We start from the raw sequence: 27332 nt of genomic DNA on the forward strand, positions 1-27332 counted from the left end.
TCTATGAGTCTGTTTTGTTCTATTTTGTTTGGTTGTTTGTGTTTTAGGTTTCACATATGAATGAGATCATATGGGATTTGTGGTATTTGTCTTTCTCTGTCTGACTTATTTTACTTAGGTTAATGCACTCTAGATCCATCCATGCTATTGCAAATGGCAAGAGTTCATTCCTTTTTTAATGGCTGAGTAGTATTTCATTGTTTGTATATATATCACATCTTCTCTATCCATTCATCTATTGATGGGCACTGGGGCTGCTTCCATATCTTGGCTATTGTGGATAATGCTGCAGTGAACAAGGAGGCATATTTGTTGTTGTTCATAACAACAACAATGTTGTTCGCTAAGTCATGTCCAACTCTTTGTGACCCTATGAGCTGTAGCACTCCAGGCTTACCTGTCCTTCACTATCTCCCAGAGTTTGTTCAAACTCGTGTCCATTGAGTCAGTGGTACTGTCTAACCATCTCATCCTCTGTCACCCTCTTCTCCTTTTGCCTTCAGTCTTTCTTAGTGTCAGGGTCTTTTCCAGTGAGTTGGCTCTTCACTCATCAGGTAGCCAAAGTAATGGAGCTTCAGCTTCACAGTAGTCCTTCCAGTGAATATTCATGGTTGATTTCCTTTAAGATTGACTGGTTTGAACTCCTTGCTCCCAGGGACTCTCAAGAGTCTTCTCCAGCACCACAATTCAAAAGAATCGATTCCTTGGTGCTCAGCCTTCTTTATGGTCCAACTCTCACATTTGTACATGACTACTGGTAAAATCAGTAAAAGGTCCATATAGTTTGGACTATATGGTCCTTTGTTGGCAAAGTGATGTCTCTGGTTTTTGATATGATGCCTAGGTTTGTCATAGCTTTAATTCTATTTGTCATAAAGTGATGGAACTGGAGGCCATGATCTTTGTTTTTTGAATATTGAGTTTTAAGCCAGTTTTTTCACTCTCCTTCACCCGCATCAAGAGGCTGTTTAGTTCCTCTTCATTTTCTGCCCTTAGAGTGGTATCATCTGCATATCTGGGGTAAATACCCAGAAGTGAAATTGCTAGTTTGTGTGATATTCTAGTTTTTTATTTTTGAGGATTCTCCATTCTTTTTTTCTATAATGGCTGCACCTATATACATTCCCACCAACAGCATGAAGGTTCCCTTTTCTCCACATCCTCACCAACACTTGTTATTTATTGTTCTTATGTCACCCATTTTCAAGTCTTTACTAGTTCAGCTGAAATTTGCCATTTGCCAATTAAGTTTTATTTGAGGCGGTGATTTCAAGTCAAGAAAGGTCAGAGTTAACCAGGGTAGCTCAGGAGGACTTCAGAGGGGAGACTGACAAGCATCTGCTGGTTGGGGTCTATGAAGAGAAACTGAGTGTCATTCTAGGAAGAGTGGAAGAGCGTGGCTTAATAGGAAAGCAGGAGACACTTGCAGGGGCCACAGGGTTCATCTCTCATGGGACACAGGTGGGTCATGTGGAGAATCAGTGGGAAGTAAGTTTCGGAAAACCTACTTCCGGTCTAGAATTGTTTCACTTTCTAATTACATTTGACTCTAGCTAATCTTAGCATGATTTTGCTGACCCTTGAGCATTCATTGTAGTAAGGTAAGGAAAGAAGTTTCAGAAACTAACCTAAGCAGAAACATTTTCAAAACAAACAAACAAAAATTGCCATCAACCAACTTTTTTGAGTAATCATGGGTTATTACAAATCTTTAGTTTCCCCATTGTAATCACCAGCAGGATGTGCAGTCTCTGCTAAGTAGGATTAGGTGACCTGCAGTGGGATGTAAAAGCTAATGGTGCTCATTGCTTCTCTGTTTTAACTTTTGGAAGCAGAATCCTAAAAGACAATTTTTTGGCATGAATATTTTCACTTTCCCCGGTGAAAATATTGTGCTTTTCTATTGAGATACTAGAAGGTTCAGATGGGGGCAATAGGGAAGATGTAGCAGGTGTGTGAGGAACTAGATTTTTTGAAGGAGTATGTAAGAAACAGTTGGATAAATCTGGGTAATATGACTTTCAAAACTGCAATTAGATAATCCTAAAAACAAATTTCTCTTCATTCTCATATAAGGGCAACTCTGTGAAAACTTGAAAATTCAAAAAATTAATTCTGTAAATATGTATAATCTCTGATCTCTTAGTCTGGACTTACATGTCCTAGGGAAGTATGGTGGTGTGTGTATGTGTGTGTGTGATTCCTGATCTCAGACTTTAAAAAGAAAACTAATATGCCATCCAGAAAGACTCTTTGAAACTGTCTTAGGAAATGGATGTAAGGGGATCTGTCTCATACAGACTAGGTCTAGGGGTTACTCATGGCCTTTAGCATCTTGCTGGATCTATGGACGACTCTCTGTCAAACAACTTTTCTTGATGAAGTCTCATATACAGATAACATTGTTGCTTTAAACAAAAGCTTTGTCTCTCATTACCCACATGTCCAAAAGTGGGGGGTGTGTTGAGTGGAGAAAATTCCAGCCCAAGTGTTAGGAGGTGTGATTCATGAACGATCTGTCTAAAGTGGACAGGAGAGTGAATCTCTGGAGCCTGGGGGTGGTCAGTGAATTATAAGCAGGTTATAAAATAGAAACACTCAGAATAATCCTTTTCAGGAAAGTATCTTAATGCAGAAAGTGGGAGCCTCTATACCTTCTTAGAAGAGCCATTGCTGGGACTGACCCACTCCTCTGGGCTCCCATCTGCCCTGCAAAGGGGAAATTGTCTTTAGAGCCTCCCTGCATGGGTTATTTTCTTCCCCATTGGACAGGTCCCATGGCTTTAATGGATGTTATCTCACTACATTTGTTGAAAGAAAAGCAGCAGGAGAGTTCTTATCCATGGTGCCCTTTCTTCATTTTACAAAATATCCCCACCTTCCCTCTCCTCCCAACACATATTCAATCTGCTTTATTTTCCTGTGTGAGGCCTCTGAAATAGGCAGCAAAGGATAAGGGGAAAAAAATCAATATTTGAGAGTCAATAGAACTGAGTCTGAGTCCCGTTCTACCTGGTGAGCATTCACCTCTGTGAGCCTTCATGTAAAGTGAAGATCATGACCTAGACAATGTCTGAGGCACCTTCTAAGTTCGAAAATTACTCAGTTTTCAGGGAAGGAAATGGAAAGTGTATTCCAACCTCTTTATAAAGATGGAAAGAGGATAACTTTATAATATTGGGTTGAAAGAAATGTGCCCGTCTTCATGGTTTCCTGGCGGCCATTCACAATTAGATTTAAGCACATTTCAAGTAGAAAAACCCCTAAAGAAACTGAGTCACATGTGAGATATTATTTCCCAAAGCTTTCCTGACGATCACTTTCACAGCTGAGTGAATGACATTTGATTTCTGGGTTGGAAACCTTAATTGTAATATCTTTTGCTTCCTAACATATCATGCCCACTTGGGTTTGTGAAACAGTTTTATAGAACTTTCAAGCTTTAGTACTTGATGTAATTTTGCAGGTAGATCACTGTGTTGAGGGAATGAGGAAAAGAGAAGTTGAAATGGAAGCCCACAGTTCTTGATTTTCTTGCTCAGAAATATGAAGAAGAACTTTTAAAGCCTGAAGGGATGCTGAAGAGCAGCCTAAATCTAGGGAGAGGCTTCAGGTAGTCAGTGCCTTTGAATGTCATGCAAAATTGTATTGAGCTGTGAATATGTGCATTTTTTAGGGAGAGCTATGTAAATTTCAAAAGATTCTGAGAGGGATCCAGGACCCAGCAAAGGCCCACCTTCCTCATTTTGTATTAGAGAGCTGCATTAGAAAGCTGAAACCCCAAGAGGGAAAGTGCCAGAGAGCTTAGAGCCAGGACTTGAACCCAGATTTTTTTGCTTGTTCCTTTTGAGTATTTTGTAGATGACTCTAGACCAGATCTTAAATTTGCAATTCTTTGAAAATACGGTTCTTTATGTTTCTTTATATTTCTTTTGTCTCTTTACATTTAGTTGTAAAGAGACAAAACCATTCTAGCAAGAGATTTTCCAGGCTGCAACCCTGCCTCATGCACCTGTCTAGCTCCATCCCCCTTTGAACATTCCACGAGGCTGAGGTGTTTCAATAAATACGCACATGCTTGTATACATCTGTGTTCACACATACGTGTGCCCATATGCACACGCACTGTATAATTCGCGGATGTCCTTGTGGCACTACCTCACACGCTCTGTAAAAGGAAGGCGATACCAATAAAAATGGTGAAATATTTGTTCTGGCTGAAAAAACATGGTCATGGGTTTCCTGTAGGGCTGAGTGTTATCATCCCTCTTCCTTAGTACAGTCATGTGGACTGACTGAACTCTGCCCACCTGAGTATGGAGGACTTCTTACCAGGTAGAACTTGCAATTTTGAAATACAGTGTTTACCGTGACTGTTGAAGATACCCACAGATCTGAGGAAATAGGGCAGAAGGTCATTTTATTTAAAGGTGCCATCAAACCTTTGTATTGACAAATGAATGTCTGCCTTTGTTTTTCTTTCCTCTCCCATTGGGAAGATTAAAACTATACCTCAGCACATGCCGCCACGTGGAGGTACCAATGTATTGTGACTAGTGTCTACAAGAGGCCTCCACCCACTGTCTGTCAGTGGGGTTCCCAACAAGGATGGGGGTTCTTAGGGCAGCTGGCCCAAGTGCTAGCATAGTCATTGAGCCTGTCGTCTTTTTCATGTTCCTACAGACAGCTGTTTTGAGCAGGGAAACCCACTGTTTCACTGGAGAATAACCATGTGATCTTGTTCCCTATAGAAATGAGCTCCGGGAGGCCCAGGTATATTGGACTGGTGGCCGAGCCGCTGCCCCATCACCAGTCTCAGGGCTCATGGAGTTTAGAACTATGCGAGGCACAGAGAGCGCAGTGCAGTGTTGCCCTGTAGCTCATGGGAGGAAACCTCTGCATAAGCCTCTATAGTCATCCCTCTTTGCCTCTGTCCTTCAGCTTCTCTTTTCCCATGGCATATACAGTACACATTTGCAAGAGGTTATGCCATGTGCCACATTTGATAGTGGTCTCATTCCTAAAAATACTTGAATAAATTCATTTTTTTCAAATTCTTTAATTTTTATTGATATACAAAGGCTCTGAATATCTGTGATTTGATTAGAATCCTATTTGGTTTTTAATGCTCCCTAATTTCTATACAAAATAGCTGAGCAAGAGGAAATGGTCTCTCAAGCTATTGTGGGTGAATTATTTTCTTAAATGAACACTTCATTTTATTCTCCCCATCATTGTATTTGAGATATTTTTGTACATCAGCTTGGCATAGTGTGCCATCCACTTGAATGGTGTCCTGGCAGAGCACCTTTTCTTGGACTGTGGGCGGTTGCTTCTTTTGTGTCAACACTGATGGCTGTTCTCCAGCTGTACATTGAATCACCTCCTACTAACACCCTGAAAATCAAGTTTCTGGTTGTGAGCTGGGATGATTCCAACATGTGAGCTGGAAAATGACAAGTCATGGGCAACGTTTCTAAGCATTTCTGATGGAATGAGAGCCTTAGAGTGCAGGGAATGCCGTACTCCAGCAGGTCTAGGCTTTCTCTAGTTTCAGGATTATTTTCTTTAATGTGAAAGCTCCACAGGTCAGGGGTGGTGCCAAGATCATTGCTTCCATGGCATTAACAATAAGTGACACTAAGGGGTTTCTCTGGGCTCATACCAATGACATGTTGATTTTGAATGCCAGTTATCCATAGAGCAGAGAGGAAACAGGCTATAAAAAGGGATGTGTATGCGTGTGTGTATGCTAAGTCACTTCAGTCATGTCTGACTCTTTGCGACCCCACGGACTGTAGCCCCCCCAGGCTCCTCTGTCCATGGGATTCTCTAGGCAAGGATACTGGAGAGGGTTGCTATGCCCTTCTCCAGGGGATCATCCTGACCCAGGGACGGAACCTGGGTTTCCTGCATTGCAGGCAAATTCTTTACTGGGTCACTGGGTCACAGTCAAGCAAAACTCAAGTTCAGCAGTCCATTCTATGACTCTGTCCTTTCATGAAGAATGACTTTGAGGCATTACCACTGTAAGATGCTGCATGAAGGTGGATCCTCTCCTAGAATGTCAGAGTACAGAATAACCTTCTGGTTTCTGCTTGGGGAGAAAAAAGGCTCTTTTCTCAACCTTTTTCCTAGAGAAAACTCCCTTCACTATCAAGAGACAAGTGCTGGACAGAGATGGGAAGAAGGGAGCCAAGAGTCTTGTGGCTCAGCCATAGGCCTCCCAGGCTCTTGGATTTCCTGCAAAATGTGACAGTGGCAGAGTTGAATGCGTGCTAGACTGAGAGTAGGAGGCCTTCTGTGAGATCTTGGACTTCAGTGTTCCCATCTGTAAATGAGAAATTGGAATCAGCTCTCCATCAGACTCTAAATTTCTATGACTTTGCCAATCATTAAAAAGGGAAACTTACACAACTTTGCCTTCTGAGGAAAGAGAGAGTATGTGGGAACTGATCCAGTTTGAAGTCAGTAATTAATTTATTCCACATACACATAGTCATTCTGTAGAGTGTGCCAGACACTGTGCAAGGCTCTGCAGATGCAAGTCTTGAGTCATGAACTCAGAGTCCTCTGAGAGCTGATACCCTAATAGACCACATCTGTTTCTGGACTGAGACCACAAGTTTGCTGGGGTGTTAGAACAGGGCCGGTGGCCCTGTCTGCCAGGCCAGACTTATAAGTCCTTTGGTCCAATTCCTGTTTTGAGTTCACAAATACCATTGATCAAATACTAAATTTAGCAAGTCTTATAGGCTGAAAATATAGTGATGAGTAAGGGCAAGGGCTCTTGCCCTCTAGGAACTCCCAGCCTAATGGGAGATGGAGGCAAATTGTGACCTGATGTGGTCTATAGTTGACGCAAGGGTCAAAGTAATGGAGAAGGGGCTCCGGATCCAGTGGAAGTATAGGGAAAGACTGGTAAGTTAGCAAACAGAGCAGCTGATCAGAGAATCTCACTTGAAAAGCAGAGTATAGAATCTTTCAGAAGCTACTTCTTGATTGTTTGATTTGGGCAAAGTTCTACAAAAATGTACCAAAAACCTGCTTTGTGTAAAACCTGCACCTCATGCGAGGTAGTTGTGGTGGAAATGGAGGTTCCAGGGTGAGGGGAGGAGCTCTGGCCCCGTGAAATCAGATGGCAAATTTCAGAGAGGGCCTGACTGACTGCCTCAGATGGTATGCCAGGTGTGACCTGTTTACTGCCCTTAGCAGTTTTGCCCTTTGCTTGAGGAGACAAGTTCTTTATCCGAACTAGTAAACATTCAAATGATATTCAAAAATTAAAAAATGATGGCTTTGACAATAAATTCCCTGGATGGTCAGGAAAATAAAGCATTTGCCTATAGACTGGAGTAAAAAGGAAATTACTTCAGAGCCACTCAGACTTGAGTTTTCAGCTCCAGTTCACAGTCTCTGGCTGAGAACAGAAAGCCTTGACTTTAGTTCACTGTATGTAGAGTCAGGAAGGGCAACCTTGTCTCTTAGAGCTGCTGTGAATTGAATTGGGGTTCTTGCAATGTGGAGATGGAGGGGCTTATAGGAACAGCTCTTATATTCAGATTAGATGGGTAGATTGTGAGTCATTTCTTCGTTCCCAGGATACAGGGAAAATTTTCCTGAAAGTGGTGCCGAACTGAAGAGAGTATGCCCCTTCTTTGAAACTGGAGTCTTTCCCCAGTTGTGAAGTACCCCCGGCTTTGTGTGCCCTCGATTTCTTCTCCTTCATTCCTTAATCCCACTCTGCTCTCTCTCTCTTTAGTGTAGACCTTGGGTTCAACACTCCTTATGTGTCTGGTTTCTGGAAGAAGTTGCACTGAGACATGAGCTGTAAGGCTTCTGTTTCTGATTCAGCCATAAATCATGCATTTGTTCTTCTGGGCTGAAATAGAGAGGAAGAGGCAGAGTGACGGAGGAAGAGGGTAGATTTATTTTCTCTGCAGATTTAAGAAGTGGAGGTTGCTCTGTGAGGTTGGAAAGAGCTCTGGCCCAAAGGATTCAGAAGTAAACTGAATAAGCCAAGAGCCCAGTCAAATGCCTCTGGTTCCTTAAAATGGAATTTGTTACAATAAACAGAGTGAAGGTTATCTATGGCTTCTCAAACATCCAGATTGGCAAAGCAGAAATATTATCTGTTGGTTTAAATTATGCCAAATTTTGTGTGACCTAGGAAGTAGATGCTTCTAACACTAAGCAGAGGCTAAAGAAAATTCCCTTCCTAATGACTGCATGTTTGATTAGGGGGGCCACATGGTAAGTCCTTTAAAGTCAGAGCTCTAAGTGAGGAGAAGTACTGAAGGCTTCAGGGATGGATGCAAGCTTGAACTCTGAACTGTGGCCTCTTATGTTAGGTAGTACACAACTCATGCAGCTGTACATGGTATTCTAGGAGGTCAGAATCTGAATAGGTTTTTTTAAAAACTGAATTGTATTTGGTAATCAGATTTGGAGAGGAGGCTTTCCTGGTAGGTGACTAGCATGAGCACAGGTATGTGGAAGGGGCTGTGACCTTGAAGTATGTGGAATTCAGGGTCTTTGAATTCTCTTTAGCTGTACTGTGTCTGTTGAAATCTCATAAATTGGGCCATGTTACTGCTTCTAGTATCATAAATATACTGCTGGGCAGGGAGAACTTGGTGGGAAGTTGTGGAACTGTTGGGCCTGACACATATGGTGCCAGGAGCTCAGTATAGACTTGGATTCTTATTCTCTCTTCAGTTCAGAAATCAAGCTACTCACCGATATTTACTAAGCTCTTTCTATATGCCCGGTGCATGTTGGGCAACAAAGGATAATAAAAGAAAATATAGTTCCCACCCGTAAGAATTTATCTTGGGAATTCCCTGGCAGTCCAGTGGTTAGGACTCTGTACTTGCACTGCTATGGGGCCTGGGTTCAATCTCTTAAGTTCAAACTAAGATCCCTGGTTGGGCAACAAGTTGTGTGACCTCCCCGCTCTGCGCTCCTCCTCCCTTCCCCCAAAGAAAAAATTCTCTCTTGGTGAAGAAACAGAATTAGACTATATACAATCTAACATTAAATTCTATGGTAAAATTCATCAGGACCTCAGAACTTCGCGATGGGAGCTATTAGCAAGGCTTTTGAATTGAACTTTATGAGTTGGGTTTGAAGATGGAGTGCCATAAGGAGGATTCTGCGTCTACTTCCTAGGGGGCAAGGAGGAAAAAAATGGGCTAAAGTTATTTAGGATGTCCAAGAAGATCCATTTTACCAGTCCCTTCTGTTGGTACTATTTAACTTGGTCATTTTCTTGGGACTGGGGTTCCAGATATCTGAAGCCTTTTGACACTACTTTTTTCTTCCAGTTGTATCAAGATATAATTGACATATAACATTCCGTTTAAGGTGTACAATGTATATATTCATTGTATATAATTCAATACATGTATATATTGTGAAGTGTTTAACACAATATGGTTAGTTAACACATCTTTCACCTCCCATAATTATCATATTTTGGTGGTGGTTGTTATGGTTGACACTACTTTTGGGTATTTGGAGAAGGCAATGGCAACCCACTCCAGTACTCTTGCCCGGAAAATCTCATGGACGGAAGAGCCTGGGAGGCTGCAGTCCATGGGGTCACGAAGAGTTGGACATGACTGAGTGACTTCACTTTCACTTTTCACTTTCATACATTGGAGAAGGAAATGGCAACCCACTCCAGTGTTCTTGCCTGGAGAATCCCAGGGACAGAGGAGCCTTGTAGGCTGCCGTCTATGGGGTTGCACAGAGTCAGACACGACTGAAGCGACTTAGAAGCAGCAACTTTTGGCTCCTACTAATACCAGTGTTTAAGATCTTTGTGTGATTTGGGCCTGTGGTGCTTTCTAGTTTATACTTCTTTCTTGCTTCATTGTCCCTGAAGGTCCATGGAGTCAGCAAGATACACTCTTCTCCAAATCTGATTATGAAATACAATCCAGTTTTGTTTTTTTTTTTAATCTGTTCAGTTTCTGACCTCCTGGAATACCATGTACAGCTGCATGATTACCTGACACAGCAGGCCGCAGTTCAGAGTGCAACAAGCTTGCATCCATTCCCTGAAACCTTAAGTACTTCTGCTCACACAGGTCTCTGACTTTAAAGGACTTGCCTTGTGGGTCCCCTAATCAGACATACTCCTCTGTTAAGCATGAAAATGGAGTCAGGTTGACACATTTACTGCTCTGGTCAATCAGCACAATTTCCATCTTTCAGATGGCCTTTAAAGTTGAAACATATTGTTTCTGTTGCCAGGCAGATGAGGAAACTGAAACTTAGATAGGCAAAATGACAGCCTAAAGACACACAGATGCCCAGTGACAAGGAAACTGCAGCCTCTCTGGGCCTTCTGTTTCTTCATCTGGGAAGTGACAAGCTTGAAAGAGATGATATTGGAGGACCCTCCCAGCCCTCCATCCTGAATCTGCATCTAAATACAGCTTTCCTGATTCCAAATAAATGCATCTTCCATTACACCAGGCTGTTTCTTTGTCTGAACAAAGGTGATTTGATTCCCCAAGTCAATAAACAAATTAGAGAAATAGTGGAGAGAGAGCCTGGGAAACAAGGGACAGCAGATGAGAGAAGAGGCCTGCGAGGAGGATAGGGAGAGGAGGGAGGCTCCCAGGGAGCTTTCTACAAAAGCCAGAGCAAGGCAGGCTGAGCAAGTAGGCAGGAGAATTGCAGCCTCCACTGGCCTTTTTCATTTTGTGGTGTCATTTTCATTCTGTGGCGTCATCTGCCTGGGAATCTTCTAATGGGTGGGAGGGGGCTTAGGGCAGACGCTTTTGCAGGGAGAGAAAGGCAGGGTCTCTGGAGCAGGTGCAAGCAAAGCTACAATGCAAATACTCAGGAAGGATTTAGGGACTCGTTGGAGGGGCAGTGGTGAAGCCTATCCTGGGAAAATACAGGGACAAGTCAGCAGCTGGCTGAAGGGCGAAGGTGATTGAGAGGAGAGGGAGGGAACCCACAGGGAGGGGTACGGTGGGTGGCAGGGGATGAAGTCTCTGGATACAGGCACTGGTAAGTTTTGTATCTTAGCGGTACCTCTATGCGTACCTTTACTAGAAGGGACATTTCCCACTGATATCCTGATATCAAGACCAGACAGAAGCCCCTTCTCTGAACATCTGAAAAAAGAAGAGGTTCAGATTCACCACAAATGAATCCTTAGCTGGCTGCTGTTATAACCTGCCACAGTCTGTGTTCAGTGGAATAGAGCAGCTCAGTTCTCATCTCAGAGTGTCCTAGTCTTAACAAAGAAGCACATTCTCAAATTTTTTAAAAATGCCTCTCAGATTTGTCCTTTCCTCCTCCATGGGTCTTTTTGCCTCTTTCTGGTCCAGAATGAGCAACACTGTGTGTCTTGCTCTTGGTTGACAAGAATGCATTAAACATGGATCCAGCCAGTGATTTAAGAAAATGGATGGTCTTCTGGGGCTTGTTCTGTTTGGGGTCAGATGATTATATTGCCCCTGGGTTAAATCCAGACAACACACAGGGACCTCCAGGTTTATCTTGTGCATTCCCTCAGTTGACAGGAAACAGATCTGCACAACAGCACCAGCCCAACTGCATCGTTGAGGGTAAAAGCAAGAGGCCCTGGATCCAAATGACTTCATGTAGGAATGAAGTTAGAACCAAAGCATTTACTGCTCATAGAGACACACTGCGTTTGAAAGCTGAAGCCTTAATTACGTTCCAGACCAGCCCCCTCATCAGACAACTGCAGCCCAGACTGGGCAAATGACTTCCCTAGGGTCATATGGTTAAATACTGGGGTCTCAGAAATATAATATCCAGTCTGTGTCCTGGTGCATTGGACCTTCCAAGTGCAGAACTCAGCGCTGCACTGAGTGTTGTGCCTTAGCGGTTAGGTTAGGGTTGGTTAGGGTCGGGTTGAGGACACCGTGAACATTCTTTAAAATCAGAGAGTCATCTTGGTCTGGGTTGAACATGGGTCTCAGTCAAACCAGGAGATGCACTATGAGTGGCCACACTTTCCAAACAGATGTCAGAACACATGTGTCTTCCTGAGGACGATGGGCAATAAGATTATGTGACCTTTTGAAAACCAACAAGACACGTGTACCAAGCAAACCTGAGAAATCTGGCTTTTAACGGGTCTTGGAAATTACAGTCTATATATACAGAATATATTGACATCTTCCAAGAATAGAAAGATTATTGTATATGACATATATTTTGTTATTTATTTGCCATTTGGCTTCAATGTAGTTAAGTGTTTTTGGCCACTCACCATCCATGTGGAATTTCATAAATTATCACATTTAATTCTCTTTTACAGCAAGATTGATTGATTTCCTAAAATAGTATAAACATCTGGGAAGCGGCAAATTGGATTCAAACCTTCATCTAACTCTGCATTCACATTCTTGTTTCTCTACGGTTGCCTTTCGAGAAGCAGGATTCTTATTACTGTAGGGATATTTTATTATAAAGGGCTTCACTTATAAAAATGAATTTATTCTGGTAGAGATTCAGAGGATCATAAAGTCATTGAACCTTTAAAAAAGAAGGACTTCAGAATTTGATCTCAATCCCCTTGCTTTGCAGACTAGGAAGTGAGGCAGGATCTGGGAAGTGACTTTGGCCATGTCAGGCCACACTGAACCAAGGCTCCCAGAGGAGTGAGCTCTCAACTCTGATGCACAGACTCCTTGGATTTAAAACTAGTGGCCCTTGGGGTAGTAACCAAAGGTTGCCAAGGCACAGGTGTCCTTAGTGGGTTTTGTTTAGTTTCTTAACCACTACTCCCATCCCCCAGTGATAATAGGCACTTTTAAGAGGATTGAAATCACCCCTGCCTGTCTTTTACACAGTTAAAGGTGGCCTGCAGAGAGCTCAGAGGCATGACCTATTACTTCTTTGATATTAGCTGTCTTCACAAAAACATTTGTAAAAATATTTTGAGATTTCTTTTCATGAAAAAAAACCACACACACTCATACACACAATCTCACCAGCCTAACAGGATTAGGTTCGGTTGTTAGAATACTCCTCTCTACCATCTATCTCTGTGAAAAAAATCCCGTGGAGCTCTAATCATTGTTTGTATCCATTTGCATTTGCTTTCACTTAACAGTGTCATGATTACTTTGCCATATTTTCTTCTCGATTTTAATGAGCAGATAATATTTCACTGAGTGAATATAGATAAAAATATTTTAATAGTCTGCTGTTATTGGATTTTTGAAAGCAGCTGAGCAATTCTTCTGTAGCTTTTTATTTCTGGGGTTGTTTCATTAGGACAGATACTTGAGAGTATGTGTCTTGTTGGTTTTCAAAAGACAAATCAAAATGCCATCTTTAGCTGGGGGTGGCCGATCACCTGGTTTTGCTTGGGCAGCAATACCAAACACCGGATGTACCCACTGCTCTTCCCCCGTCTCATCAGAACTTCTAAACACTTCCCTGTTACTCAGTCAGTTGAGAGTACGGATATGCTTCTTTCCGTCTCATCCTTCCTCCACAGAGTTGGATCTTTTTTTTTTTTTTTATAGTAAGGCTTACTGTATATGTTTCCTTCATTGCAGACCATCACACATTTTTGGAAGTAGATGGAAGGGCAAACAGAAAGGAAGCCCTGTCTCTCATTTCATCTGTACGACCTCCCAAATGGGGGCAGAGGGCACCCCTGTGTTATGGCAGGAAGTAGGCCCCCAGAGGTGAATCACCCACTCAGGGCCCATAGTGGGGGCAGAAGTGAGACTTCCACCCAGAACCTTGTACTTGGAATCCAGTGTTTTCTCACAGCACCATACTGAAGCATGTTTTCATGTTCATACCGAGGCCACACATGGGGCAACCGTCTTGTTCAACTTTGGCTCAGGTGATAAGGCTGTTCTAGCGTTAAAGTAAAGCCAGCAGGCGGCAAGTGGATACTAAGAATTTCCATTGAGAATGATTCGACTGCTTGCAACCTACCGGTTCCCTTGGGAACAAGATAAATTATAATGATCCCCAAGCAGCAGGAAAAGGTAAGGGTCCAGAGTCAGGTTAGGGCACACAGGATCATTCTTGGACAAAAGCTGTTGTACTTGGTGTCCATATTGCTCACTGCTGGGGATGAATTGAGCAGGCACCTGGAAGCTGGACCAGGCCTACCAGTCCAGGGGCTTAAGGAGGCTGGCTGAGTCACCAGGGCGTGGCTGTGGTCACTGGTGGCCCTTTCTGGCCTGTCCAGCAGGAGGACATTCCCACTAGGCTGGTCCAGTCTGGGCTTGAAGCCACCCAGCTAAACGACGCATGGCAGGCGGGCAGTAACATGGTTGGAATTTGGGTTCTGGAGTCCAAAGCTGAACCTACAGCCTTGTGGTTTCTATGTTTCAGGGCTTTAGTGTCTTCTTCAATCACACAAGAGAGCTGAGAATTATAAATGTTCAGAGGAGGACCCTAGAAGGCAGTGGAAGGCATGGCCGCCTTAGTTTCCTAACGTCCGTGGCTTCTGATGAGATGCGTTCCTGGCCACCAACTCTGAGAGCTCTCCTGCTTGCTCATTCTTTCTCTGTTTGGCCTGAAACTGTGAAGTCCAGCCGGGTGTGTGCGCGTCTGCCCTAAGTCTGGCATTTCTGAATGGAAGGATGCGAAGGGGGCTTGTTTCCCTGGCAACCTGTGCACACACCAGGCACAACTTCAGAAAAACTTCCGTGATGTGTGGGGGAAAGTAGTGCAGCACTAGCAGCTCTGCTCACTCTCATTCACACACCACGTTGGAGGCCAGCCCCGAGTGCAGGCATGGGGAGTGCACAGACGGGATGACTCCAGAGTCCATAGTAGTCCGTTTCCAGGGCACCTGGCGTGGCGTACTCTGGGGCCAGCACAGTGCCTGGCACATGGACGTTATTCAGTTAACACTTATCTGAAGGACTGACTGAAGCTGTAGTCCCCGACTGCAAGGAACTCACAATTTAGTGCAGAAAGGCTGGTGGGTTACTAGTCACAGTGACATTATGGTAAGTGACTCAATAGAAATATATACTTGATAACTTGGAAGCCATCAAAGTAACATTTGCTTTCACTAAAGTAAGGATTACAATTTCTTATTGACAGGTAAGGATTCTGCTTCCCACAGGATGTCCAAAAAGATATATTGCTTCCCACAATGATATATTGACTCTGGAATCAGCCTGCGCTGGTGGAAAGCAGTCTGGGTTGCAGGTAGGAAGACCTCCGTTCCAGACCTCACTGGCTGAATGGCCTCAGGCAAAACCTCTTTGTGCTACAATTGTTTTCATGTACAAAATCAGAACGTTAGCTCCTTCCCTGCAAGGCCTTCTTAAAAGCCTCTGCTGGCTCCCCGGCGCTCACAGAATAAAATCCAAACTCTGCAAGGCAGAAACCAAGCTCTCCACAATCTGAGTCATCTCTCTTTCCATTGCACCTGGTATTTTGGTCACAGCAGTCTCCTGAATTTCCTTAAACTTTCTTTGTCCTGCTGTGCCCCCATGGGCCCCTATGCAGTGTTCCTTCTGCCTAGAGTAACCTTTCAAAATTGGCTTCTCCAGAGGCTTCCCAAGCTCAAATGTCTCCTTTTTTTCCGAGTGGAAGAGTTGTCTCCTCGCCTGTGGCTGGCCCCATGCTCCTCTAGGCAGCTTTCTAATGGAGGATTTGCTTCATTTCACGTTTCTTGTTTATGCACTTGTCTCTCTTCTCCCTGGCTTCTGAGAAGCTTTGGATTGCTCCCTCCTCTTCCCCTGTTCCTGACATATGGTTTGGTGTTAAATAAGTGCTTGTAGCATTGTTGAATATACTGAAATAGACTGCCTCCTCGGTTTCTCTCTCCACCCATGGCAGAGGAGAACCATGGGTGGAGATGGTGAAGCAGATGTCAGTATTCAGTCTGTTTAGAATCAAAGCAGGTTAGCCAGGGCATGGATCTCCTTGGTGTACTTGGGGATGTGTGCGCTGTCCACAGCTATGAACACCTCCCTTGGGGATCCATACCCACATCTGTAGCAGCACAGCTCCTTCCAGAGTAGCTCTGTGTAGAGCAGAAAGGCAGAAGAGACTGTCATTCCCTGGAGCCACTGTCCAAAGGATATCCTACTCTTCTGATTTAATTCCCACTTAGCTCTCCCTTTTTTCCCTTTGATTTTCTCTTGTGTTCAATCACTGTGTGTTGATTGAGTCACCACATTTATCAGTACAACAGCGACTTCTGTTTTGCAGAATGGAATTGTCCAGGTTGGAGTATAACTGATTTGGAGAAGTTCTGGCCCTTTCATTTAACTCAGCAGCCCCATCCTCTTAGGGAGTGTGAAAACAGAGTTACTTAAGCTCAGGCTGTCTAATCCCGACTCTGTCATCACCAAGCAGTTCCGGGTAGCATCAGGGAATTCAGAACTTCCTGAGCATAATAATCATGTTGCTTCCTTTTCACTCTCTTCATAGCATCCAACACCCCTGCACCTAATATTCATCCATTTAAATTCGTCTTCTAAAATCATTGTCAGTGGATATTTAACCACTGACTAGCAAACAAGTTCCAGTCAAAATGTGAAAGAGTAAAGGTTGTAAAGTTAGCTATTCATCCTGAAATTCCTTTCAGAATTCACCATGCCATGGACAAAGGGCTTGGTGTTACGGTTGGGACATTAGAGTGCAGTCCTGTCTTTGCAACCGATGTCTCCACCCCTGCTCTGCATCTGGCCACCTTCTCCTGCTGGTCCCTCTGAAGAGGTCATAGGTATCAGCCTGAAGAAGTGAACCTCAGCTTGCCCGTACAGTAGCTACATCTAAAAACTGTGGCCGGGCACAATGCATGGCAGAAGCTCCTCTTCCTTTTGAACGCCTAGGTCTCTGATTGAGCTGTCCTCAGTGCTTCCACCCCTCAGGAGACATGTATGCATGTGGCTCAAAGTCACCAATGATTGTTTTCAGTTTGGCTATAGAAAGAAATGAGAATTTACCTTTGCCTTGCTCCTTATGTGTTATTCACTAGATAGATCGTTGCCTACTGAAAATATCAAGCAGACTATAAATCTTAGACCATTTAACAGGCTAAGAAGAAATAAATATCCCTAGGTTAGATTTCTTGCAGGTGATATTCATAAAAAAGATACATGCTTCCATCTATCAGAGGGAGAATACCTAACAAAATAAAACCAACGGTAGCTTTTCCCTCCTTTTTCTGGCAATAACGATTGTATTTTAAGAAAATAATTAAATAGATGAAGAGCACACCTTTAACTGAGAAAGACACAGATGGCATTTCTTTGTTTATGCCTGGCTCCATCCTTTGGTACTGAAAACAATTGCTCTGTGATGAGAACTCGCATCCATTGGTGACATTAGTACCATATATTGAAGGAAAGGCATTCTGTATCCTGGAGCAGCAGGACAATACTACCTGAGGAATCATTCTTAGGTCAAGGAAATTCAAATTGTACTGCAAAACAGACTCTTTGCTTTTGAGCTTTTGTGCAAGGGAGAAACAAGAGTCATCTTTCTTAGCCAGAGTGCCAAAGAAGTAGAAGGGAAGATAACATGAATGTTAGAACCAAAATGATCTTGGAAACTAATCCTCTTGATTCACAAATAAATGATTTGACTTTTCTTTTCATCACACTGCTTGGTTATTATAAGTTCTTGAGGTAAGCAATGTGATGAAGACCATTTGGGTATGGATTAGTTGAATCTAGGAGAAAAAATAATACGTGGTGAATCCTAGTAAATAAATACTTTGGTTTAATAGCAACCATAGCAATAATCCCAGATGGCTGAGAAGATGACTCCCCAGGGACCTGGTAAGAGGCATTACTCATTCTCTCTTCAAATTCCATCCAGGTTCCACTTTTCATTCCTGTCTGAATCTTAAGATCAGTTATTGGTGGCAAGAGGGTGAATTTTAAGGCTACAGCTCCCTTCTACTTCTTGGTTCCTCACCAGAGTTCATTCATCCTTCAGTGCCCATTCCAAGCCTTCCCTCCCTTGAGCCCCCGTCAGAGCGCATCCTGCCTTCCAGAACCTGGCGCACATCGTCCCTAGAACACTCTGCTCCAGTACCTGCTCATTTGCTTCATGTAACATCACGTGTAGAATTTTGTATGATTCACTTATGTGGCCATTTCCTGTGGCCCATATGGTTTGCTAGACTCTATCCTCCTTAACTTAAGGGTCTCCAATAACATTTGTTTCTAGTTTGAATACTATCGCACCACTAGCCCAGGACCTCCATAGAGCAGATGCTCAACAGGTATTTGTTGGTGCATTTCTTGATTGCTCTTCTTTATTTCTGAGAGCCTAACATACTGTTTCAACGGATTTGTCCTTATTTTTGCTTCTGAAAGACTCATTAAGTGTTTAACACTAGCAGACTATTTTTCTAAGTGACAAATTGTGACTTTTGACTTGTCTCCTCCGCCTTCCTTTTGTCTTTCCCCAAGTATTGCTTTTCTGAGGCAGCTGGAAAAGAGACGAGGAGGAGAGAAGAAGCAGAAGCAGGGGGAGGAAAGAAGGAGAAACAAGGGAAGGGAGTGGCTAGGGAAGCAGATGAACCAAAGAGGTAGAAAACTACAAGGGTAGTTGAGAACCTGGGCTTCAGCACAGGAAGATGGAGGAGGCAAAAGCATCTTGGTCTTGGTGTAGCCATGGAAACCGCACTACCCTCCACCAAGAGAGGGGTACAGACTCTGGCAAGCACATCACTAAGTCAGAGGTGTTTGTTTTTTTTTTTTTTTTCACTTCTATTCAGTAATTTGCTCTGTCTTACTCTGCTCTGTCCCGGGTGTGGACATTAAATAAGGTGTGTTAGATTATGATGACAACCTGAGATAGACATATATACTGATTGTTTCCGTATCAGGAAGTTCTAGCATATCTATTTCTAAAGGAATTGCAGAGGTTTATATGCACAATACAGAATTCAACAGTTATGGGAAAAGCAGAAGTATCTAAAAGGAGTGGGTGCTACCTGGTCCCTTCAAGGCTCTAATTGTCTACATTGGGGACTAACTGGGTCTGTAAGTTTGCTGGAAACTACAAGGAAAAAGGAAACTTTTGTATAATCATTTTCATTAACAGACGGCACAGATTTACCTGCAGAATATTTCTGAAATTATCTTTAAACAAGAGTTGTCTCTTATAAAGTAGACAGTATTTTCAAGTGCAGTTTAGTAATGACAGAAATCCTAATCAAGCAGATCACTTTCCAACTGACCGCTTAAAAATGTACAGGATATATGATTGAATTAGAAATTCAAGAAAACATTTCTGAGGTAGAATGAGATCATGTAGTTCATCAACTTTAGGGCAACCCTCATCTGACCCACTTATCCCAAGATAGTTATGAGGAGAAAGGGAAAAAAACTAATTTTCTGGGTGATTCAGGTTTCTTGATGCAAATTTACTGAATGGCACAAATAATAACACTAGGAAATAGTAATAATGCCCCTTCCTTTTCTGTTCATTCAATTATTCTTTGATTTCTCAAAGTTTACTGAAGCAGCAGAGTAGAGCAGAGAAAGTATGCGTATATGGGTCTTAGCCCACAGCACTGCTGCGTGTTAGCTGGGTGATCCAGGACAAGGAAATTCGTCACTACGGGCCTCAGTTTCCCCGTCTGGTAACAAGGAGTATCTACTACCTTGTTGTTCCAAGGATTAAGTGTCATTATGAATGAGCAAACGAGCAGCATAGTATTTGAGATTTAGTAAGTGCTCAGCAAAATGTTAGTTGAATCTTTTTGTAACAGAATGCAACTGAAAATGCGATGTCCTCTCTCGAGGAATTTCAAGGGAAGCCATAGAATTCAAAAGGAGAGTTCAGGTAGCATGCTTTTCACTGTTTCAAAATATACTTGGTCCTTTGGAGTCTCAGTGTAGTTGCCTTTCTTACTAAGGCAGAAAAATTTTAAAAAATGGTGGGGAGTCGGTCCAGAAAGACTTCCTCACAGGGCTCCCCATCCTCTCCCTGCTGCCGAGCCCTGGCCCTGGCACAAAGGCTCACCCCATTCAGCTCTCTGGTTGCTTTGTACCTGTTGGGCCTGCCCCTATCCAGGGCCCCTTTTGGCCTTTCTATTTTTCCTCTCTCAAAAGACCTCAAGGGGGTCCCAGGGCCCAGTGGCTGGGCTCCCAGGTTGCCTCACAGAGGCTATGTTGTCCAATAGAAAGGCATGTGGAGTCCCAGGGTGAGAGAGAGGAGGACATTATCAATCATGAGCTGTGAAAAGCCAGGAGGGAGAGGGCGAGCCAGCGAGAGCAAGGAGGACTGAATTGAAGTGGAGGGTTTTTTTTTTTTTTTTTTCCTGTTCCTGTTGTTGTCTTCGTTGAAGGGAGCGTTCTTGGACATCTGCCCAGACACATGCTGAGTTAAAGAAGCAGCAGGATAAATTCTTAAAGAATGAATTGGGAGAAGGGAAGGAGCTGGGGGTGGGGAGGAGTAGTGAAAAGGAATCAGGGAATGATTCCAACCCCCAGACAAAGGAGGCCCCTGCAGATCAGCCCAGCCCCAGGCCGGCCTTTCTGTGGTTCAAATATTGGTTTGTTTAGCACATAATCCAGGAGCACCAATGCTCCCTAATAGCTGCTTTGGACCCACAAAGGGGCCAAGGAAAGAAACTACAATTTCTTGAGCTTACTCTTTGTATCCAGTGCAGGCTAAGAATGCTCTGGGGGACATTTCTCCTCCACTCCATTGGCCTCGGAGGTGCTTGCTGGTGAGCACACAGCTCAGGATGCAGGAATAGTGGTGATGTGAGCATGGGCTCAGCACTCATGGTGTGTTCTATTTGGTAACAAACGTCTTTTTCTTTTTAAAGAGAAGAAACTTATAAAAAAGCTCTTTTGGAGCCTATAGTAGGAAATCAAGAACTTCCTAATTAAAGAATGCTCAGTATGGTTTCCAAAATGAGAGAAACAAGGTAAGATCTTGTGGTTGTGGTGGGACAACTAGATTCTAACTACATCCCCCCATCACTGGACAGAAACTGCCTATAGAAAGGTCAATGGAGATGTACTTGTGTTTCCTATTTATTGTCTTTGTAATGAAATTCCCTAATAGGAATTATGTTGTTCGCTGCCTCCAGACTGAATAGACCAGACTTCAGAATAGGACAGTTGGTGAGCATCAAGCAGCCAAAGAGCCCATGATAGCTCATTTACTCATTTTTTGGTGGTTGTTGCAACATGTATCTCTCAGCTATCCAGTGGGTATTCATTAAAGGCCCTTTGTGGCCTGACCTTATGTGAAGGCCTAGAGAGATAACAGATATATTGAGCCCTTAGCCTGGTGAGTGCAAGCCTAGATGGTCAGCATTTTCGGCAGAACTTAACAAACTTTTCTCTTCCTGGGTGCGTAGTTTCCTGCCACAAAAAGTAAATGCACAGTTTATAGAGACCATGGGGGAACCAAATGTTATAGTTGCAATGTAGTAAATCCAGCAGCTCCTTGAGCTGAGCAAGCTCAGCTTGTATTTGTGTTGTATTTGTTTACCCCCTAGGCCTCCAACTAGCTTTTCCATGAGTATGCACCTTTCTCTCCAGTTTAGCAAATGAAAACTGGAGAGAGGGAAGGACAGTGGACATTTATAAAAGCATTGCAGATTCAACCCTTGGGACCTTTTATTAATGGCTTTAAATGAGGAAGGATAGGCATGTTTCCATGCAAAGCATGGAAGAGTAAAAGTGATTTTTCAAAACACAAACTGGGTTGTATTATACTTTCAAGTAGTCACATCTCAAAATGTTCTTCTAAAAAGGCTATGTACTAAATCTTGCTGTTGTTGAAACTATGTTTTGAAATACTCTTTTTGGTGTTTCTAAGTCACTGGTTTTTTAAAAAAAGAGATACCATTCTAGTGGTTTCTAACTTACATAGCTGACTTTTTCCAACAGGGCCCCAGGGAGCTACAGTTAGGAAGTGCTGTTATGCAGGTTCTCCATGGCCTTGTCCCATGCAGTAGAAACAATGGGACTCAGTGTCTGTGAGCAGCTGCAAGTCCTAACTTGTCAAATCTGGCAATGCTTCCTTAACCATAAGTTATCATCGATGTAGTGGATGAAAGTTCAGATACCACTAAACCAAGTGTCTTTTTGAATATGGGGATGTTGAAGGCAGCTGAAGAAATGAGGTGTTTTTGATCCGTTCTGATTTGGTTTTAGTTATTTTGAAAATTTTTCTTGAGTATTGGCTACTTTTCCTATTCTATATAATATGAAGGGTTGGACTGAAAGAGGGTAGATGAAAGAAGGAGAGGAGAGAGTAACAAAGAGGAGTCTCCACTGACCTGGGCTTCACATCTTCAGATCTGCTATGAATTGAATTGTGTCACAGAATTTATATATTTAAGCTCTTTCTTCTGATGTAACTATATTTGTAGTAAGGAAGTAAAGTTAAATGAGATCTGAAGGGTGAAGCCCTGAGCCTATAGGATTAGTGCCCTTACAAGAAGAGACACCAAGACCTGGTTTGCTCTCTCTCTACTATGTGAGGTCCAGCGAGAAGGTGGTCATCTGTAAGCCAAGAAGGTAACTTTTACAAGAAACTGCACCCTGTGGGAACCTTGATCATGGCTTTTGAGCCTCCAAAACTGGGAGAAAATAAATGTCTCTTGCTTAAGCCACCCAGTATATGGTATCTTGTATGGTAGCTGGAGCAGATTAAGATAAACCTTTTTCCAGTTACTTCTATCAGATAAGTGGAAAAGAATGATCAGTAGTCTCTTTCCCAACTCCTTCCAGAAGATTGATTCTACGTTTCATGACAGAGTAGAAACTTGGTGAATAGAGACAAATAGGTCCCACTACAAGACCTGTAGAGCCATTCTTAAGACTTTAACATGTAACAAATGTGGTTGCCAGTGCATTTTCTCAGTTCTCCTGTTTGCAAATGCAGCACATCTTATAAATGTTACTGATACACTCTATTGCATTGGTGACTTTAAAGGAATTTTCTTCCTTTTGATCAAGTATAATTCTATTGATCAGACTGAATTCTGCTGATAAGATAGATCTAAAATGAATTTATTTAAACATATTAAGTTAGCTGAGCAACTGAAAATACTTGAACTTTAAAAAAAAAATCGCTTAGGAGGAATAAGAATTAGTAAAATCCTGAGGCTGGTCACATTCCAAATTTCATTCTGGCAAAAGAATAAAAACCGTAATCAGATTTCTGTTTTGATAATTCGTTATTTTTATAATCATTGGACACCCACTGCATGTTTACCACCATGGTTATACTTCAGTTCAGTTTAGTTCAGTCGCTCAGTCGTGTCTGACTCTTTGCAACCCCATGAATTGCAGCACGCCAGGCCTCCCTGTCCATCACCAACTCCCGGAGTTCACGCAAACTCACGTCTGTTGAGTCAGTGATGTCATCCAGCCATCTCATCCTCTGTCGTCCCCTTCTCCTCCTGCCCCCAATCCCTCCCAGCATCAGAGTCTTTTCCAATGAGTCAACTCTTCGCATGAGGTGGCCAAAGTACTGGATATACTTAAAGAATACCAAAAACGTGAGAAACTAGCCTTGTAGTAGGAAGTAATACTGGAGCAAAAAGAGTTCTAAAGATGAAAACAAGAAAGATTTCTACAACAGAGGAGCAAAGTGGTCAGTTGCTTTGGTCCTTAAGTTTAATCGCTTTGGCCTGGCACAGATTCCCACCTGTGAAATTTGGCTATGACCAATGCCAAATTGTTATCAAAGTTTGTTGAGCATGTCTCAGATCCTTATTCTTTGTGTTCAGATTCCTTAATGCTGCTTAACCCTTCTTGCCAAGGGGAAATTGAGACTTATGTCCTAAGTAACTGTGAATTAGTATAAAGTATTACCTTTGAATTATTTTCCTGGTGCAGAAGAGAACACACTATGATATCATGCATTATTTCCCAAATGGCTTACGCAAGGACACTCATTCCTCTGCATGTTAGTAGGAATCATACTGTAAAAATTTTAAGTAGCTAAACTGGACGGAGAAGGTGATGGCACCCCACTCCAGTACTCTTGCCTGGAAAATCCCACGGACGGAGGAGCCTGGTGGGCTGCAGTCCATGGGGTCGCAAAGAGTCGGACACGACTGAGCGACTTCACTTTCACTTTTCACCTTCATGCATTGGAGAAGGAAATGGCAACCCACTCCAGTGTTCTTGCCTGGAGAACCCCAGGGACGGGGGAGCCTGTTGGGCTGCTGTCTATGGGGTCGCACAGAATCGGACATAACTGGAGTGACTTAGCAGCAGCAGCAGCAGCAAACTATTTGGAAAAAGAATTGTTCTTGATGGTAGAACTTCTGGGAATCTTTAGTCTATTAATCTGTGTTGTGAATCTGCAAAAGAAAGCAGGGAGGTGACATTATATGTGCATCATTTCCCAAAGTGACTTGACCATGGGACACTTATTTTGACCCAAGGTCAGAAGAGGTCAACATCATATAGGCCAAATTAACATTGAGAAAGGCTGCTTCAATTGAAAACCTGAGTCCTTTTGCAAGACGGTAAACTTTCATAGCTACAATTTACCCAAACATAAAATTTGAGGACTGGCCTAGGTGATCTCAAAGGCTCTTTCCAAATTATTTTTGCTATAAAATCCTTAGAGGCATCACTAAGGGCAGAATTTCAGACTAAGGGAAGAGATATAGACATGTTCACAGCTTCTCAAATCACATTTCCCATCTATTTTTAGCCTATTTAGCCTATACAAAGGACATTTCTGCTTATCTTATGTATTGGAAACTTTTGGGACTTGCTCGCATGAAAGCTGGGTGGGACAGCCTTCAGAACTCAGAGCAACTGGGGATGCTACTCTGCTTCCCTGGTCAGAAAACAAGTTTATTCTCATCCTCTGTAAATAGCGGCTATAGAAAAACCACACACATGTTTTAAAACATACCCTTGTAAGGAGACTGAAAGTGCTGTGCGCTGTTGCAGGGAGAGAGGGGCGGGGGTGGGGTGGGGTGGGTAAAGAAACTCTATACATTGAGCATTTGAATTGAATCCAAAAGTCTGGATTCACAAAATAGTACATAGTGTTTTCTCTAGTTTGAAGTGTTTCCTTGGTTTCATGACTTCCTTATAGAGGGAGTGGATCATTCCAACAAAGCATTGGGAGAATGGGGAATATGTATCGTTTGGAGAAACTTAAATTCAATTTTCTGCTCAGTGACTTTCCAGAGTGCTTATTCAGTAAGGCCTTGTGTAGAGTTGTCTTTTCTTTTTTGTTTTTATTCCCAATCCTCCTCTAAAAAATGAAGAACAAGCCTCGTTGTACATTTTGTGAATCCCGTAGAGGCCAGTTTGTGAACATTGCTGGTGATGAACTGTTCGTATCGTGGTCTCAATTGACGCAGAATAGTATGGAGTGAAGAGCAAGCTCAGTTTGACTTGTTTTCATGGATCATCTTAAAGTCAGTCTTTCCCTCAGGGATCCCCAGGGCTTTTCAGCCTCTGTTCTGTATGTAGAGAGACATGTGGTCAAGGGGGCCCTGGTAATTCAGGGAATTTCAGAATCTCCCTTCCAGAGATTCATTTCTTCCATGAAGTTTACTCCTAATTCTTACACACTTCTCTGACCTTTTCTTCCGTTGAGCTGCCATTATGCCTTTTAATTATCTTGCCCATTTCTGAGATTTTACTGCATTACAACTAGATTATTCCTGATTGTCACACACAAGACTGACGCAGGTTATTGGGATCAGGCACAACTAAGGCTACTATCTGACTCGAGTTCTTATGAGCTGTGTGAACTTGGGCATGTAGCTAATAAGCGTAAAGCTCAGGATCTTCATTTATAATTGAAAAATAATTGTACCCTTCTCATCAGGTTTTGGAGAGGATTAAATAAGGCAAATTCATTTGTACCACACCTGCCACTATGTAAATATTCCATAAACAGTGTATTGCTATCATTGGTTTTAGATTATGAAAGGCATATTGATTTTCTGAATTAAACGAATAACAGCTATGTGGTTGTGGCACTGATTGTAATAGAGTTTAAAATAACACTCCCTGTATTCCATTTATTCCCTCTCTGTGCCTTTTGCCTTAGTGTGTCCATTGTGTCTGGGTTGTGTTTATCTCACTTACTTCCTCTCCTGCTGTTAAGGACCGTGCTTCATACTTCTGTGTAGTCATCTGGTGAAGTGATGAACACACTGTGCGACCCCATAGACGGCAGCCCACCAGGCTCCCCCGTCCCTGGGATTCTCCAGGCAAGAACACTGGAGTGGGTTACCGTTTCCTTCTCCAGTGCATGAAAGTGAAAAGTGAAAGTGAAGTCGCTCAGTTGTGTCCCATTCCTAGTGACCCCCATGGACTGTAGCCTACCAGGCTCCCCCGTCCCTGGGATTCTCCAGGCAAGAATACTGGAGTGGGGTGCCATTGCCTTCTCTGACAAAATTGGTATTCAACAAATAATTGTTGATTACTACATAGATTGACTTAAAAAGCAACAATAATGAGGAGCCAAGTGCTTCCCTGGGCTCTGGAGAACGCGTGGTCTTTGTGGTATAGTGTACAGGAGGGAACTATCCTTAATGGTCCAGGGGGTTCTTGATTTTTGCCAGACCTGTCAGATGAGGCTAGACAACATTTATAGATTTGAAAAGAGGGCAGCATGTGAAACCCAAGCCACTCTTGCTTTGGTCAAACAGCAGTGAGCATAACAATCAGTTGGAGATATTTTATAGCATGCAGATTCCAGGTGGGGTCTGGGGTTACCCCCAGAGGTTCTGATTCTGTAGACTTGATGGGGCCTGGGAATCTGCACATTCCACAAGTGCCAAGGGGATTCTAATGACCCTGGTTTTCAGACCATTCTCATCAGTGAAACATCCCCATCAAAGGCTCCCCTTCCTGTCCTTTCTCTGGTAAGGCTGAGTTTCCTCTGCATCCCAGGATGCAAATTAGTCATGATAAAACTTTACATCAATAGTTACCCCTCCTTAAAGCATCGCTGGGTATATCCTCTGTTCCCTGTCTCACTGTCTTCTGAACCCCCACTCTGTAACCTCATTCCTCTTGCCCTGCCCCTCTGAGGAACGGCTGATGTGCCCTTGAGGTTCTGATTGCAAGGGCCTGGCAGGGCAGCGATGTGCTCGGCTTCCTACTCCCTGAGCCCTGCTGGCCCCTGAATGGGAAACAGCTGTCTGCACCCACCCCCTATGCACTCTGTTTACACTGGTTACACAAAATTCATGCTGTTCTGCAAGCCAGGCCCCGGCCCTCCCAGTTTTCTGGCCTGTGAAGTATGTCATAATTGGGTTTTAATCACATTGGACAAACACCTGCTGTAGGCCAGGGCCACCCCTTAGGACACTCTTGCTTCCAGGCCATCACTTTTGGATTCAAAGCTTGATTGTGTGTCCTGGG

At 43.1% G+C, this 27332-nt stretch overlaps 1 protein-coding gene across 4 annotated transcripts in view; it reads left to right on the forward strand.

Annotated features, from left to right (window-relative positions):
• Positions 1 to 27332, forward strand: part of SETBP1 (SET binding protein 1) — a 408527-nt gene that overhangs the window by 138432 nt on the left and 242763 nt on the right. For 2 of the 4 annotated variants that reach the window (XM_060405485.1, XM_060405484.1), the window contains exon 3: positions 15079 to 15186. The exons of the other annotated variants lie outside the window; for them this stretch is intronic. In XM_060405485.1, coding sequence (XP_060261468.1) covers positions 15079 to 15186 — 108 coding nt within the window. The remainder of the gene's footprint in view (positions 1 to 15078; positions 15187 to 27332) is intronic. 4 annotated transcript variants of the gene reach the window in all.

This window comes from Ovis aries, chromosome 23 (genome assembly GCF_016772045.2).
Source record: "Ovis aries strain OAR_USU_Benz2616 breed Rambouillet chromosome 23, ARS-UI_Ramb_v3.0, whole genome shotgun sequence".
Taxonomy (NCBI): Eukaryota; Metazoa; Chordata; class Mammalia; order Artiodactyla; family Bovidae; genus Ovis; species Ovis aries.